The 14407-nt window shown below is 43.6% G+C and overlaps 1 protein-coding gene across 1 annotated transcript; it reads right to left on the bottom strand.

Moving 5' to 3' along the window:
• Positions 1-12035: 12035 nt before the first annotated feature.
• LOC109784541 (uncharacterized) lies at positions 12036-14096 on the bottom strand. Its single transcript, XM_020343144.4, has 3 exons — positions 13558-14096; positions 13164-13399; positions 12036-12934 (listed from the first exon to the last, which is right to left on the bottom strand). The coding sequence occupies exons 1-3, from the start codon at positions 13904-13906 to the stop codon at positions 12212-12214; spliced, it is 1308 nt and encodes a 435-aa protein (XP_020198733.1). The 5' UTR covers positions 13907-14096; the 3' UTR covers positions 12036-12211.
• Between the last annotated feature and the right edge of the window lie 311 nt (positions 14097-14407).

A 14407-nucleotide genomic window follows, 5' to 3' on the forward strand; every position in this document is an offset into this window, starting at 1 on the left:
ATAGTATTTTGCATGTCTATGTTGTTGTAGATAAATGGCCCGTGCTACTGTTCCGTTGAATTTTAATGCGTTCCTAGAGAAAGCTAAGTTGAAAATGATGGTAGCAACTACACGGACTAGGTCCGTAACTTGAGGATTATCCTCATTGCTGCACAGAAGAATTACGTCCTGTAACCACCGCTAGGTGCAAGACCCGCTACAGGAGAAACGCCGGACGTTGTGAACGCCTAGCAGAGCAAAGCTGATGACTACTCGATAGTTCAGTGTGCCATGCTTTACGGCTTAGAACTGGGACTTCAACGACGTTTTGAACGTCATGGAGCATATGAGATGTTCCAGGAGTTGAAGTTAATATTTCAAGCAAATGCCCGGATTGAGAGATATGAAGTCTCCAATAAGTTCTACAGCTGCAAAATGGAGGAGAATAGTTCTGTCAGTGAGCATATACTCAGAATGTCTGGGTACCACAATCACTTGACTCAGCTGGGAGTTAATCTTCTGGTTGATAGTGTCATTGACAGAGTTCTTCAATCACTGCCACCAAGCTACAAAAGCTTCGTGATGAACTATAATATGCAAGGGATGAATAAGACAATTCCCGAGCTCTTCGCGATGCTAAAGGCTGCGGAGGTAGAAATCTAGAAGGAGCATCAAGTGTTGATGGTCAACAAGACCACTAGTTTCAAGAAAAAGGGCAAAGGGAAGAAGGGGAACTTCAAGAAGAACGGCAAACAAGTTGCTGCTCAAGTGAAGAAGCCCAAGTCTGGATCTAAGCCTGAGACTGAGTGCTTCTACTGCAAAGGGATTGGTCACTGGAAGCGGAACTACCCCAAGTATTTGGCGGATAAGAAGGATGGAAAAGTTAAAGGTATATTTGATATACATGTTATTGATGTGTACCTTACTAATGCTCGTAGTAGCGCCTGGGTATTTGATACTGGTTATGTTGTTCATATTTGCAACTCGAAACAGGGGCTACAGATTAAGCGAAGATTGGCTAAGGACGAGGTGACGATGTGCATGGGAAATGGTTCCAAAGTCAATGTGATTGCCGTCGGCACGCTACCTCTACATCTACCTTCGGGATTAGTTTTAGACCTGAATAATTGTTATTTGGTTCCAGCGTTAATCATGAACATTATATCTGGATCTTGTTTAATGCGAGACGGTTATTCATTTAAATCAGAGAATAATTGTTGTTCTATTTATATGAGTAATATCTTTTATGGTCATGCACCCTTGATGAGTGGTCTATTTTTACTGAATCTCGATAGTAGTGATACACATATTCATAGTATTGAAGCCAAAAGATATAAGTTTAATAATGATAGTGCAACTTATTTGTGGCGCTACCGTTTAGGTCATATTGGTGTAAAGCGCATGAAGAAACTCCATGCGGATGGGCTTTTGGAATTACTTGATTATGAATCACTTGATGCTTGCGAACCATACCTCATGGGCAAGATGACTAAAACTCCGTTCTCCGGAACAATGGAGCGAGCAACAGACTTATTGGAAATAATACATACTTATGTATGCGGTCCGATGAGTGTTGATGCTCGCGGTGGGTATCGTTATTTTCTGACCTTCACAGATGATTTAAGCAGATATGGGTATATCTACTTGATGAAACATAAGTCTGATACATTCGAAAAGTTCAAAGAATTCCAGAGTGAAGTGGAAAATCATTGTAACAAGAAAATAAAGTTTCTACAAGCTGATCGTGGAGGTGAATATTTGAGTTACGAGTTTGGTCTTCATTTGAAACAATGCGGAATAGTTTCGCAACTTACGCCACCTGGAACACCACAGCATAATGGTGTGTCCGAACGTCGTAATCGAACTTTATTAGATATGGTGCGATCTATGATGTCTCTTACTGATTTACCGCTATCGTTTTGGGGTTATTCTTTAGAGACGGTTGCATTCACGTTAAATAGGGCACCATCTAAATCCGTTGAGACGACACCATATGAACTGTGGTTTGGCAAGAAACCAAAGTTGTCGTTTCTTAAAGTTTGGGGCTGCGATGCTTATGTGAAAAAGCTTCAACCTGATAAGCTCGAACCCAAATCGGAGAAATGTGTCTTCATAGGATACCCAAAGGAAACTGTTGGGTACACCTTCTATCACAGATCCAAAGGCAATATATTTGTTGCTAAGATTGGATCCTTTCTAGAGAAGGAGTTTCTCTCGAAAGAAGTGAGTGGGAGGAAAGTAGAACTTGATGAGGTAATTGTACCTGCTCCCTTATTGGAAATTAGTTTATCACAGAAATCAGTTCCAGTGATTCCTACACCAATTAGTGAGGAAGCTAATGATGATGATCATGAACTTCTGATCAAGTTACTACCGAATCTCCTAGGTCAACCAGAGTACGATCTGCACCAGAGTGGTACATAATCCTGTTCTGGAAGTCATGTTACTTGACCAGGAAGAACCTACGAACTATGAGGAAGCAATGATGAGCCCAGATTCCGCGAAATGGCTTGAGGCCATGAAATCTGAGATGGGATCCATGTATGAGAACAAAGTGTGGACTTTGGTTGACTTGCCCGATGATCGGCAAGCCATAGAGAATAAATGGATCTTCAAGAAGAAGACTGACGCTGACGGTAATGTTACTGTCTACAAAGCTCGACTTGTTGCGAAAGGTTTTCGACAAGTTCAAGGAGTTGACTACGATGAGACCTTCTCACCCGTAGCGATTCTTAAGTCCATCTGAATCATGTTAGCAATTGCCGCATTTTATGATTATGAAATTTGGCAAATGGATGTCAAAACTGCATTCCTTAAAGGATATCTTAAAGAAGAGTTGTATATGATGCAACCAGAAGGTTTTGTCGATCCAAAAGGTGCTAACAAAATGTGCAAGCTCCAGTGATCCATTTATGGACTGGTGCAAGCATCTCGGAGTTGGAATATACGCTTTGACAGTGTGATCAAAGCATATGGTTTTATACTGACTTTTGGAGAAGTCTGTATTTACAAGAAAGTGAGTGGGAGCTCTGTAGCATTTCTAATCTTATATGTGGATGACATATTGTTGATCGGAAATGATACCGAATTTCTGGATAGCATAAAAGGATACTTGAATAAGAATTTTTCAATGAAAGACCTCGGTGAAGCTGCTTATATATTGGGCATCAAGATCTATAGAGATAGATCAAAATGCTTAATTGGACTTTCACAAAGCACATACCTTGATCATGTTTTGAAGAAGTTCAAAATGGATCAACCAAAGAAAGGGTTCTTGCCTGTGTTACAAGGTGTGAAGTTGAGTCAGACTCAATGCCCGACCACTGCAGAAGATAGAGAGAAAATGAAAGTCATTCCCTATGCTTCAGTCATAGGTTCTATCTTGTATGCAATGCTATGTACCAGACCTGATGTGTGCCTTGCTATTAGTTTAGCAGGGAGGTACCAAAGTAATCCAGGAGTGGGTCACTGGACAGCGGTCAAGAACATCTTGAAATATCTGAAAAGGACTAAGGATATGTTTCTCGTTTATGGAGGTGACAAAGAGCTTGTCATAAATGGTTACGTCAATGAAAGCTTTGACACTGATTCGGATGACTCTAAGTCACAAATCGGATACATATTTAGATTAAATGGAGGAGCTGTAAGTTGGTCCAGTTCCAAGCAGAGCGTCGTGGCGGGATCTACGTGTGAAGCAGAGTACATAGCTGCTTCGGAAGCAGCAAATGAAGGAGTCTGGATGAAGGAGTTCATATCCGATCTAGGTGTCATACCTAGTACATCGGGTCCAATGCAAATCTTTTGTGACAATACTCGTGCAATTGCCTTGGCAAAGGAATCCAGATTTCATAAGAGAACCAAGCACATCAAGAGATGCTTCAATTCCATCTGCGATCAAGTCAAGGAGGGAGACATAAAGATTTGCAAGATACATAAGGATCTGAATGTTGCAGACCCGTTGACTAAGCCTCTCTCACGAGCAAAACATGATCAGCAGCAAGACTCCATGGGTGTTAGAATCATTACTATAATCTAGATTATTGACTCTAGTGCAAGTGGGAGACTGAAGGAAATATGCCCTAGAGGCAATAATAAAGTTGTTATTTATATTCCCTTATATCATGATAAATGTTTATTATTCATGCTAGAATTGTATTAACCGGAAACTTAGTACATGTGTGAATACATAGACAAACAGAGTGTCCCTAGTATGCCTCTACTAGACTAGCTCGTTAATCAAAGATGGTTAAGTTTCCTAACCATGGACATGTGTTGTCATTTGATGAACGGGATCACATCATTAGATAATGATGTGATGGAAAAGACCCATCCATTAGCTTAGCACTATGATCATTTAGTTTATTGCTATTGCTTTCTTCATGACTTATACATGTTCCTATGACTATGAGATTATGCAACTCCCGAACACCGGAGGAAAACTTAGTGTGCTATCAAACATCACAACGTAACTGGGTGATTATAAAGATGCTCTACAGGTGTCTCCGATGGTGTTTGTTGAGTTGGCATAGATCGAGATTAGGATTTGTCACTCCGATTGTCGGAGAGGTATCTCTGGGCCCTCTCGATAATGCACATCACTATAAGCCTTGCAAGCAATGTGACTAATGAGTTAGTTGCGGGATGATGCATTACGGAATGAGTAAAGAGACTTGCCGGTAACGAGATTGAACTAGGTATGATGATACCGACGATCGAATCTTGGGCAAGTAACATACCGATGACAAAGGGAACAACGTATGCTGTTATGCGGTTTGACCGATAAAGATCTTCGTAGAATATGTAGGAGCCAATATGAGCATCCAGGTTCCGCAATTGGTTATTGACCGGAGATGTGTCTTGGTCATGTCTACATAGTTCTCAAACCCATAGGGTCCGCATGCTTAACGTTCGATGACAATTGGTATTATGAGTTTATGTGATTTGATGTACCAAAGGTTGTTCAGATGCCCGGATGAGATCACGGACATGACGAGGAGTCTCTAAATGGTCGAGACATAAAGATTCATATATTGGAAGGTTATATTCGGACACCGGAATGGTTTGGGTCGTATCGGATAACTTTCGGAGTACCAGGGGTTATCAGAACACCCCCGAGGAAGCTATTGGGCCTCTTGGGCCTTAGTGGAGAAGAGAGAGGGCTGGCCAGGAGGTGGCGCCCCCCCCCTTGCCCCAATCCTAATTGGACAAGGGGAAGGGGCGGCGCCCCCCTCTTTCCTTCTCTCCTTCTCCTCCTCCCCCCTTTCTCCTACTTGGACTAGGAAAGGAGAAAACCTACTCCTACTAGGATTAGGATTCCTCCCCCCTTGGCGCGCCCCTTGTGGCCGGCCGGCCTCCTCCTCCCCTCCTTTATATACGGGGGAGGGGGCACCCCATAGACACACAAGTTGATCTTTAGCCGTGTGCGGTGCCCCCCTCCATAGTTTTTCACCTCGGTCATATTGTCGTAGTGCTTAGGCGAAGCCCTGCGTCGGTAACTTCATCATCACCGTCACCACGCCATCATGTTGGCGAAAATCTCCCTCGGCCTTAGCTGGATCTAGAGTTCGAGGGACGTCACCGAGCTGAATGTGTGCAGATCACGGAGGTGCCGTGCGTTCGGTACTTGATCGGTTGGATCGTGAAGACGTTCGACAACATCAACTGCGTTACTAAACGCTTCCCCTTTCGGTCTACGAGGGTACGTGGACACACTCTCCCCGCTCGTTGCTATGCTTCTCCTAGATAGATCTTGCATGATCGTAGGAATTTTTTTTGAAATACTACGTTCCCCAACAGTATTTCATTTTTGTATAATTGTTAACCCAGTAAACGATGCGTTTATGGTTGACTATTGTCACACGTTTCCTTGAAATATCTGCCCATTCCTTGTAAAAGGCATGAGAATGTACTAAATAGCACGAGCATGGTTTTCCAGACCGTTCTTGTGCACCTTTTGATGCACCGATTGTTCTTATTTGAATTATGTGCATAATTAATGCCTAGAAAATGCACATAATCCCCTAAATATGGTAAATGAGTTTGGAAAAATGTCGAATTTGAACACGTTGCATTTGAGGCGGTATGTTGATCATTGGAAAAAAACTGAATGACAAACTAGGACAGAAATTTGGATTCCCTTCAATCTTGGTGATTTCCCTCTCGAAAGCATCGAACTTCCTCGGTGATGGTTCGATTTATGAAGGGCGTGCATGATGACATAAATCAGACCTTCTCAGCTTTTAACCAGGGCACGGTGAGGCCATACCATGGCACCATGCTAGGCGTCATGTTTTTCAAGCACGTATTTCATTGTTCTACAGTTGATAACCCAGTAAATGACGCGTTTGTGGTGGACTATTGCCACACATTCCATTGAAATCTCTGTCCATTCCTTGTAAAATGCTTTAGAAATTACTAAATACCACGAGTATGGTTTTTCCAGACCGTTCTTGTGCACCTTTTCAAGCACCAATTGTTTGAATTTGAATTATGTGCATTAATGCCTACAAAATGCACATAATCCCCTAAATATTATAAATGAACCCGGAAAAGTGTCGAATTTGAACACGGTGATTAGCAGGGTTTATGTTCATCGTAGAAAAAACTCGTGGATGAAGGACAAAGGAAATTTGGATTCTCATTCAATCTCGGTGATTTACTATCGCACACGATTCATCTCTGCCGCCTCTGCGAACCGTGTGTGTTCACTCACACATGCAAAAGGAAAAAGAAAACCCTCGCCCACTTCGTCCCCACTCACTCGCCGCAGACTCCTCCGCAACTCTGCACCCTAAGCTCGACGGCTATTGGCGGCGGGCGTAGGTCGCGCTCCAAACGTAACGGGATTTCGCCCCTACCGCGTTCCGCCGCCTATCTGCACCGACATTCTAGACTCTGGTCGACTGGGGTTTTCTGCGGGATTGGGCCGGGGATTTTCCTCATGGAGAAGGTAATCAACTTAGTGAAATATTCACTCATCTCTTATCGCAGTCCGTCCGTCGCTGTTAATCAACCGGCGGAAATCGCCGTGGAATCATTTTTTTTTCTAGATGATTCGTGGGTGTTCATTCATGTGTCCACAGTGCGAGCACTAATCAGGCAACTGTGGTCGTGGCCAGTCGGAAACGAAATTCTATCTCACCATTCCGGATGACTTCAGGGAGCGCTCGTTATGTTCAATCTCAACCTACCACGGTCGGCATGGCCTAAATTTGTGAATATATACCGTCTGTTGCTACATTATCTATATATTTGCATCAAATCTTTGTTACATTATCTATTTTTAATTCTATATTTTTGTACTTTGTTTTCATCTATATATTGATCTGTTCTACCAGTTACTCCCATATTTGCATCTTGCTCTGTTATTTCAATATATCTAATTTACGATCTTAATTTTCATTTCAAGCAGTACATCCCTTGCTTTGCAAGAACAGGAGTAGAAGGAAATCTTCGGCTTTACTTTGTTGATGACTCCCAGGATGTCATATTGACAACGCAGCATGGATTTACAATGACAGTTAGCGTAAAACTTGATAAAGATGGTCACTTCTATTTTAACGCGGACCTTTGGAGAAAAATGTCTAAGTGTTATGAACTGAAAGCTGGCAATAAAATTCTAGTGCATGCACCACAGCCTGGTCTAATTAACATGGATGTTTACTTCCCCAATGTCATCAGCCGATCAAAGTCTGATCGAGGTTAGTGTCCTTTCAACTTTCTCCATGTTGTCATATTACTTAGCAAAATTGAGGTATTTGTTCACTAATTAATCACTTAAGCAACCAATTGTGATATCATATTCTGACTCCGTTCCTAGGCAGTAACAAATTCTATTTACCAATTTATGCGCACTATATATTCTTTTGCCATGTTCTGAATAAATAATACCTTTCCACCTTTCAAGCAGGATATGTTGGATCATAGTGAACGATCTGTATGTTACTAAGCGTACCAAATTTCACTGGAAGGACTTGAAGCATGTCATAAACTTTGTTGATAATATGACAGAGATAGCACAGCGTGTGAATGCTGGATTTTGGATGGGATTAATTAGACCTATGGTGCACACACTGAACAAGACCAATTGTGTGCACAAAACGCTGGTAAAAAGTCTTATTTTAATGTTGATGCTCATAAACTATATATATCTTCAACGATATGTTACAATTGGTTTTTATTCTACATGTCAATAGAAATTGCCCCTGTAGCAGTTCCTGGATCGATTTCCCGGCGTGGTTGAATTACACTTGTGCGTGCTAATAACGCCAAAGTGATTGCAAGGTACTGCATTTCCCACAGAAATTGAACCATTCAAATTAACAAGTTCTCGCTTCTCGTGGCAATGCATCCATATTGGAAAATTGGAGACAATGTTCTACTCATGCTCTACCAAGGCACAGGAGGGCTCTTCCTTTTCATTGATGAGATGCCGAGTCGCCGTGATCAAGCTGCTTCCAGTGGATAGTTGTGGTTGTTGGCCCTAAGCCTCTTAAAATGTGCTAGCTGTTACTATATATGTTAAGTATGTAGATATGGACCATATGGTTGTTGGCCCTTAGCCTCTTAAAATGTGATAGTTGTTACTATGTTAAGTATGTAGATATGGACCATATGGTTGTCAAAACCGTGTTACGAAGATCCTCCTTTTGTCGAATAGTGTAACCACTATATATATGTTACTCAAATGTTGTTACCCAAGTTCATAAATTTTCATGGAAAGTATTGGTATCGTACACAGTTCATTGAGTTTAAGCGTGTGCCCGATGTCCAGAAGGCATTTGCATATTAACTGTCCATATTGCAAATTTACACACATGTTAACATAAGAAAACGTATGTGTAACATACTAATCATCACACACGAGTACTCGCAGACGCATCATGTGCGATACTCCTAGCCACCGCAAGCAACTAGTTTGCATTTTTAAAGTTTTTTGTACACACAGAATCGCACACGAAGTAACTGTATTGACCGTTTGTGTTGTAATTTCTCATCGGAAACAGTTCATCTGAGTCGGTTGTTTGCCACGTATCACACACATTTTGTTTACACGATGCGTTTGTGTTCTTTTGGCTCATCGCAAACAGTTCATCCATGTGAACTGTATGCCGCATATCACACACATCTTGTTAAGTTGAACCATTTCTGTTGTGTTCCCTAATCGAAAACAGTTCGTCCGAGTGAACCGTATGTCGTATATCACACACACATTGATATGGCTACCCGTTTCTGTTGTTCTACCTCATCGCAAACAGTTCGAATGGATTAACCGTGTGTCCTGCATCGCACACACATTGATATGGATGCCTGTTTCTGTTGTTCTGCTCATTGCAAACAGTTGGAATGGATTAACCGGGTGCCCTGCATCGCACACGCAACTAAAATCTGAACCGTGTTTGATGGCTCCGGCATCGCAAACGTTTTGCACCTTTTTTGACGGGTTTTTTACACCACCGTTTGCAATTATTGCATCGTACACAGTTTCGGCAAAGGGTCTCTGATCGTAGTGTCGCGTTAGCAATATCCTGTAGTAGTGAGACACCGACAATAGCCGACCTAATTGTAACCCTAGACCCCCCCCCCCCGACCTATATAAACTAATGGGTAGGGCTGATAGACGACACAACAATCTCGTGGTATACCAATCTGTACTTTGTACTCCATCCAAATCAATACAACATAAGCAAGGCATAGGGTTTTATCTCTTCGAATAGCATGAACCTAGGTAAACCTCGTGTCCTTGTTACCATTGCATCTAGGCTACTAACTCAGGGGCCCCTACCCGAGATCTGTTGGAATCAACTGTCATCCCGCACCAGCATGAGCTCGCCATTGAGTTCCTAGATCTGCACGAAGTACTGGCGCCGCTTGTTGATAGAGAGCTTGACAACTTGTAGAAGGTAGATGTATATCCACCTTGGCATCACCGGCTGGAAAGCCCTGGGGATGATGAGCATGGCTAAATCTTTAATGTCCCATATCTGCATGTAGAACCTGTGTGGCACCAATTCTGCCAGCTCATGCCTAATCCTCGACGGGCCGGCAGTCTTATGCAGAGGCTTCGTTGCCCCCTCCTCCCCGACAAGATGGTCGTTGCTAGCACAACTAATTCTTTGGAGTCCTCCGCGCCTTCCATGACTTTGACCCCACCATCGACTTGATCTCACTCGTTCTTTCTCACCTTGTCAGTTCAGAAGACAAGGGTGAGTAACACCGTTGCACTGCACAAGTAAGCACTAACCAGAGCAATGCCCAGTGACATGATTTGTGCATTGATCATGGCCATGCCATTGCCTTGATCAGTGGTCATACAAACATAGCAGGCATACCATTCCTACTCTAACCATAGCATTCCTTATAATCATAAGTAGCATGAACACATTTCTAGGTCAACATCCGTACTTATCATACACCGCAAGAACATGTAATCATAGCATTGTCGCGGGCACATTATAAGCACATAGCATGAGCAAATTATAAGAGCATATCATGGTTCAAATCGATTCAACGCGAATCGAGTCGTTTCAAATCGAAGCAACTGCCCGAACAAAACCCTAACCACCCCAAAACTTGAACTGGTAGACAAGAAGATTTACGTACTACGTTCGTCTGGGGTGCCACCATGGGTGGAGGTGAAGCAAACCGCGCCGGAGGGTGAGGTGTAGCAGGCTGCACCAAACCCTGCCAGTAACAAAGGACCGGCAAAGGTGGATGTGCTTGCAACCGAATCTAGTGATCCTGCCATTGACGCGGCCCTCGTCACCACCATCACATTAGAGGTCTAGGCCGCCACAATTGACGTACCAGCCGGGGTGATGTTAGAAAACCCTCGCACATGAGTGAAAATCACCGCCCCCACCACATCCGAGGTGTCAGCACCCACAACACCCATCCACGTCGCGCCACTGCAAATGAAGAACACCAGCAGCCGCTGCAGACACAAGAGCGAAGTTTCGTAGAGGGTCGATGGCCGCGGACCGTGGCCTCTTGCAGAGAGGGGATGCTGACTTGAGCCGCCAACAACTGACTGTGGTTAATGTCGTCTATCGTCAGGCTGTCGAGCTAGTGATTGTGGTTCTCGGGGTCAGCGCAAATGGGATTGGGGTGGCACGGTGGTGGAGCGGCCATCGGAGACAACGAGGGGGCGGTGAGAGAGAGAACCAAATGGGGTTTGGGCAATGACGTGTTTGAGTTGTCCATCCGTCTCCCGCGCTTCCTCGGGCGTGCAGGCAAGTCACACGTGACTCTCCAAACCTGGCTCCGAAAAACGGCGGTTCCCACTCAGCCTGGCCCGGGAGTGCTTTAAACATCATGCGGGCAAAAAAGACAGATGCAGACCAGACAACCAAACAGGATATTTTTGCACCGTGTGGTCCTGGTTGGGCTCATGCAGTCTACCAAACATATCCCTAGCTTACGCAGGACTGTATTATTTTACGTATTTGCAAGTATAAGGACCATATTGGAGTGATTCTCAATTGGGACCTTTCTGTTACCGCACCAGCGAGTTCAAGGACGATACATGTAATTTTCTCTTCAAGTGGCCTCGGGGAAAGCAAAGCCTCACAGGGTTGAAGCATCCACTAGGGACGGAGACTGACTTGTCATTGTCTGTTTGATATCGGCAACTGATCTCGTTGATGGCATGCTGGGAGGCAGCAATACCATTCTGCAGAGGTCCTCACTGGCTAGTGCCGTGCAATCCAAAAATGCTTCGTAAGGTAGATGGGAGTGACTTGGGATGAGAACTGTTCTTGCTTCGACACAACAAAACAGACTACTATCACATAGGAGCTGACTTTAAATCACGACCAGACTGATTCGTAGCCACGGATGTCAATTAGGCATTACCGGTATAAACTAATCAATCTCACGCCAAACAAATATTTCACAGATCAGATGGGTATAATACTAACCAATCTCCAGCTTACCACCCATGTAGTATTCAGGAGTAAAAATAGAGTGGCGAAAAAAAAAGTCAAACCTACATTTTGCAGTCAATACAAAACATTACCTCCGTTCATGAATGTAAGACATTTTGGCAGTATAAATTAGAATGCCAAAACTCTTATATTTAAAAACGAAGGGTGTAGTAGACAATTTAAGTGAAATCACTGACAGCAAATACACTAATAGTTTAACATAGCATTAGATATAAAGCCGTTAAGACAATGGATAGAGTTGACAGCTTTAAATGGCTAACTGTATTTAATTTATATAAAGTTCACGCCTAGTCATCATCCATACATCCCTCCCTCGAGATAAACTGCTTGTCTCGAACAAGAAGGGACCAAGCAACAGTGACTTCCACCTTATAGGAGGCAAGATCACATATGCCCCGACTTATTTTGCTTTCCTGGGCTGGGAAGAAGACATGGCCATGTTTAGTAATAAAACCATTTGAAGACAGGGCACGGATGATGACTTCGAGCTTTCCATCTAACTCTACGGAAACAACATGCCTTGACAGATCAAGGCAACCATCCCAATTGTTAGCTGTCACTTGATCTTGAAGCACAACCTCATCTTCATGTTTCAGCGCTGAAGATCTGTCGCCAACACAACTAACTTCACCTTCAAAGTAACCATCTGAAATGTCATCCATCACTTGATCTTGTAGCAGGGCCTCATTCTCAGGTTTTACGGGCTTAGAATGTGCCTTGGCAATAACTAGACCACCATGTCTAAAAGGCCATTTCTTCTTTCTCCAATTAATAACACGGACACCGACTATAGTTGCTTGCACTGTCTTCTCCAGTTTCGCACACCGTAACACAATTCTGCATGAGTCATCCAACAGAATGGCCTCATTACAGCTGTACTTGGAGGTCTGATGCATGAGCACTCTATCTTTTGACTTCATCCTGCCCTTTACTTTGAGTTTAATGTCAAAGTCAACAGGATCTATAGCCGCAATTGCACGAGACGGGCCAGTCAATTGCAAAAAAGGATTCTGCATTTGTCAATTATAATCATAGTTAACAAAACAGAGATGCAAGAAAAAAGAGAAACTGCGCGGAAGTTTTTCAGGAGAAAATTAAGTACAACCTTTTGAGTGAGTGCAACAGTTTTGCTAAGCTAGCAGCTTAGTTGCCAACTTAACTACATGCTTATTTCTAAATGCATCTGTTCATAACAAATCAACGGACCAGAAACATAAAACAGAAAAATACGATACAGACCTCTGGAGTGAGTATCTGGCAGTCATTCCTTTGACGCAAGAAGAGAATGTTGCGATTGTGATCCACGGTATCTCGGGCAGCAACCATGCCATACACACGCAGTGGCCACTTCAACTCAGGAGTGCCCTTTATTTCTGTGACTTTAATGGAGTATATTTGCAGAGTGCTGGTGGCGAATTCAGCATAAGAGGTGCGGTTCGTTGTACTGTGTGTGAAGTGCATAGGACTCAATGAAGCTGCAGTCATCGAAAATAAGATTCAGATAATTCATTCGGCCACCACAAGTGAAGTAAATCCCTTCCTTACAGAATGAACTAATTTGCTTCCTTGAGACATGCAACATGAAGGAAGAAAAGCAACTAAGGTACAATGAGCAGAGAACATGTTTACTCACTCGCATCTTTCCAGGGACTGCTGAACAACCTGGACAAATTCGATTCCAAGGCGCGACAGTAGATATTAAAGAACATCCCAGTCTGCATCTTCTCCTCCATCCCCTCAGCTTCCTCAATCTCCAATTTTGCCACCTCATCCCTCTCCTCGGCTTCCTCTCCCATCTCCTTGGCTTGCTCAATCTCTAATTCTGTATCTTCTGAAGTGGAAATCCTCTCCGGCAACTCGTCGCTCCCCATGGCTCCATTCACAGCCTCCATGGAGATCCTGGGTGGTGCCTCGATGATCCTCACCTTTCCGCCGCCTCTCTTTCCCTTCGCCTCCGCTTCCAGCTCCGCCTCTCCTTCCATCTCAGGAGACGGCTCTCTGCTCCTCGTCTTTCCGCCGCCACCCGCCGCCGCCGTTCTCTTTTCTTTTCGATTTCGAGGAGGGGAATGTCTTGCTTAGGGTTTCGACGAAACGGAGAGACCGGTGGGTGTGGGGTGCACTATATTGCGTCTGTCTCAGCCCGGCCCAGTAGAGACCGACACATACACTTCCAGCCAGTCCACACTGCTGCCGCGTGCTTCAAGAGAGGGAGCGAGCAAACCAGCTACTCTCTTTTTTCTCACTTTGGGCTTGTTGTTTGCCTTGTGCTATTTGTATTTGCATTCGTTGTTCGGCTCAGCCGGGCCCTTCAAATATAAGCAAAAAAAAAAAAATTGCAACTAGTTTGGTTGCCTACATTACATCACGAGGTCGTTTAATGCATGACATTTGGTTGTCAGTAGTCGTGCTTGTTTCCCTGACAATGAGTATTGGGCGTGTATAGAGGAGTGTAGAGACTATCAGACGAAAATATTACTATATTA

The sequence above is a fragment of the Aegilops tauschii genome, chromosome 2 (genome assembly GCF_002575655.3).
Source record: "Aegilops tauschii subsp. strangulata cultivar AL8/78 chromosome 2, Aet v6.0, whole genome shotgun sequence".
NCBI classification, from domain to species: domain Eukaryota; kingdom Viridiplantae; phylum Streptophyta; class Magnoliopsida; order Poales; family Poaceae; genus Aegilops; species Aegilops tauschii.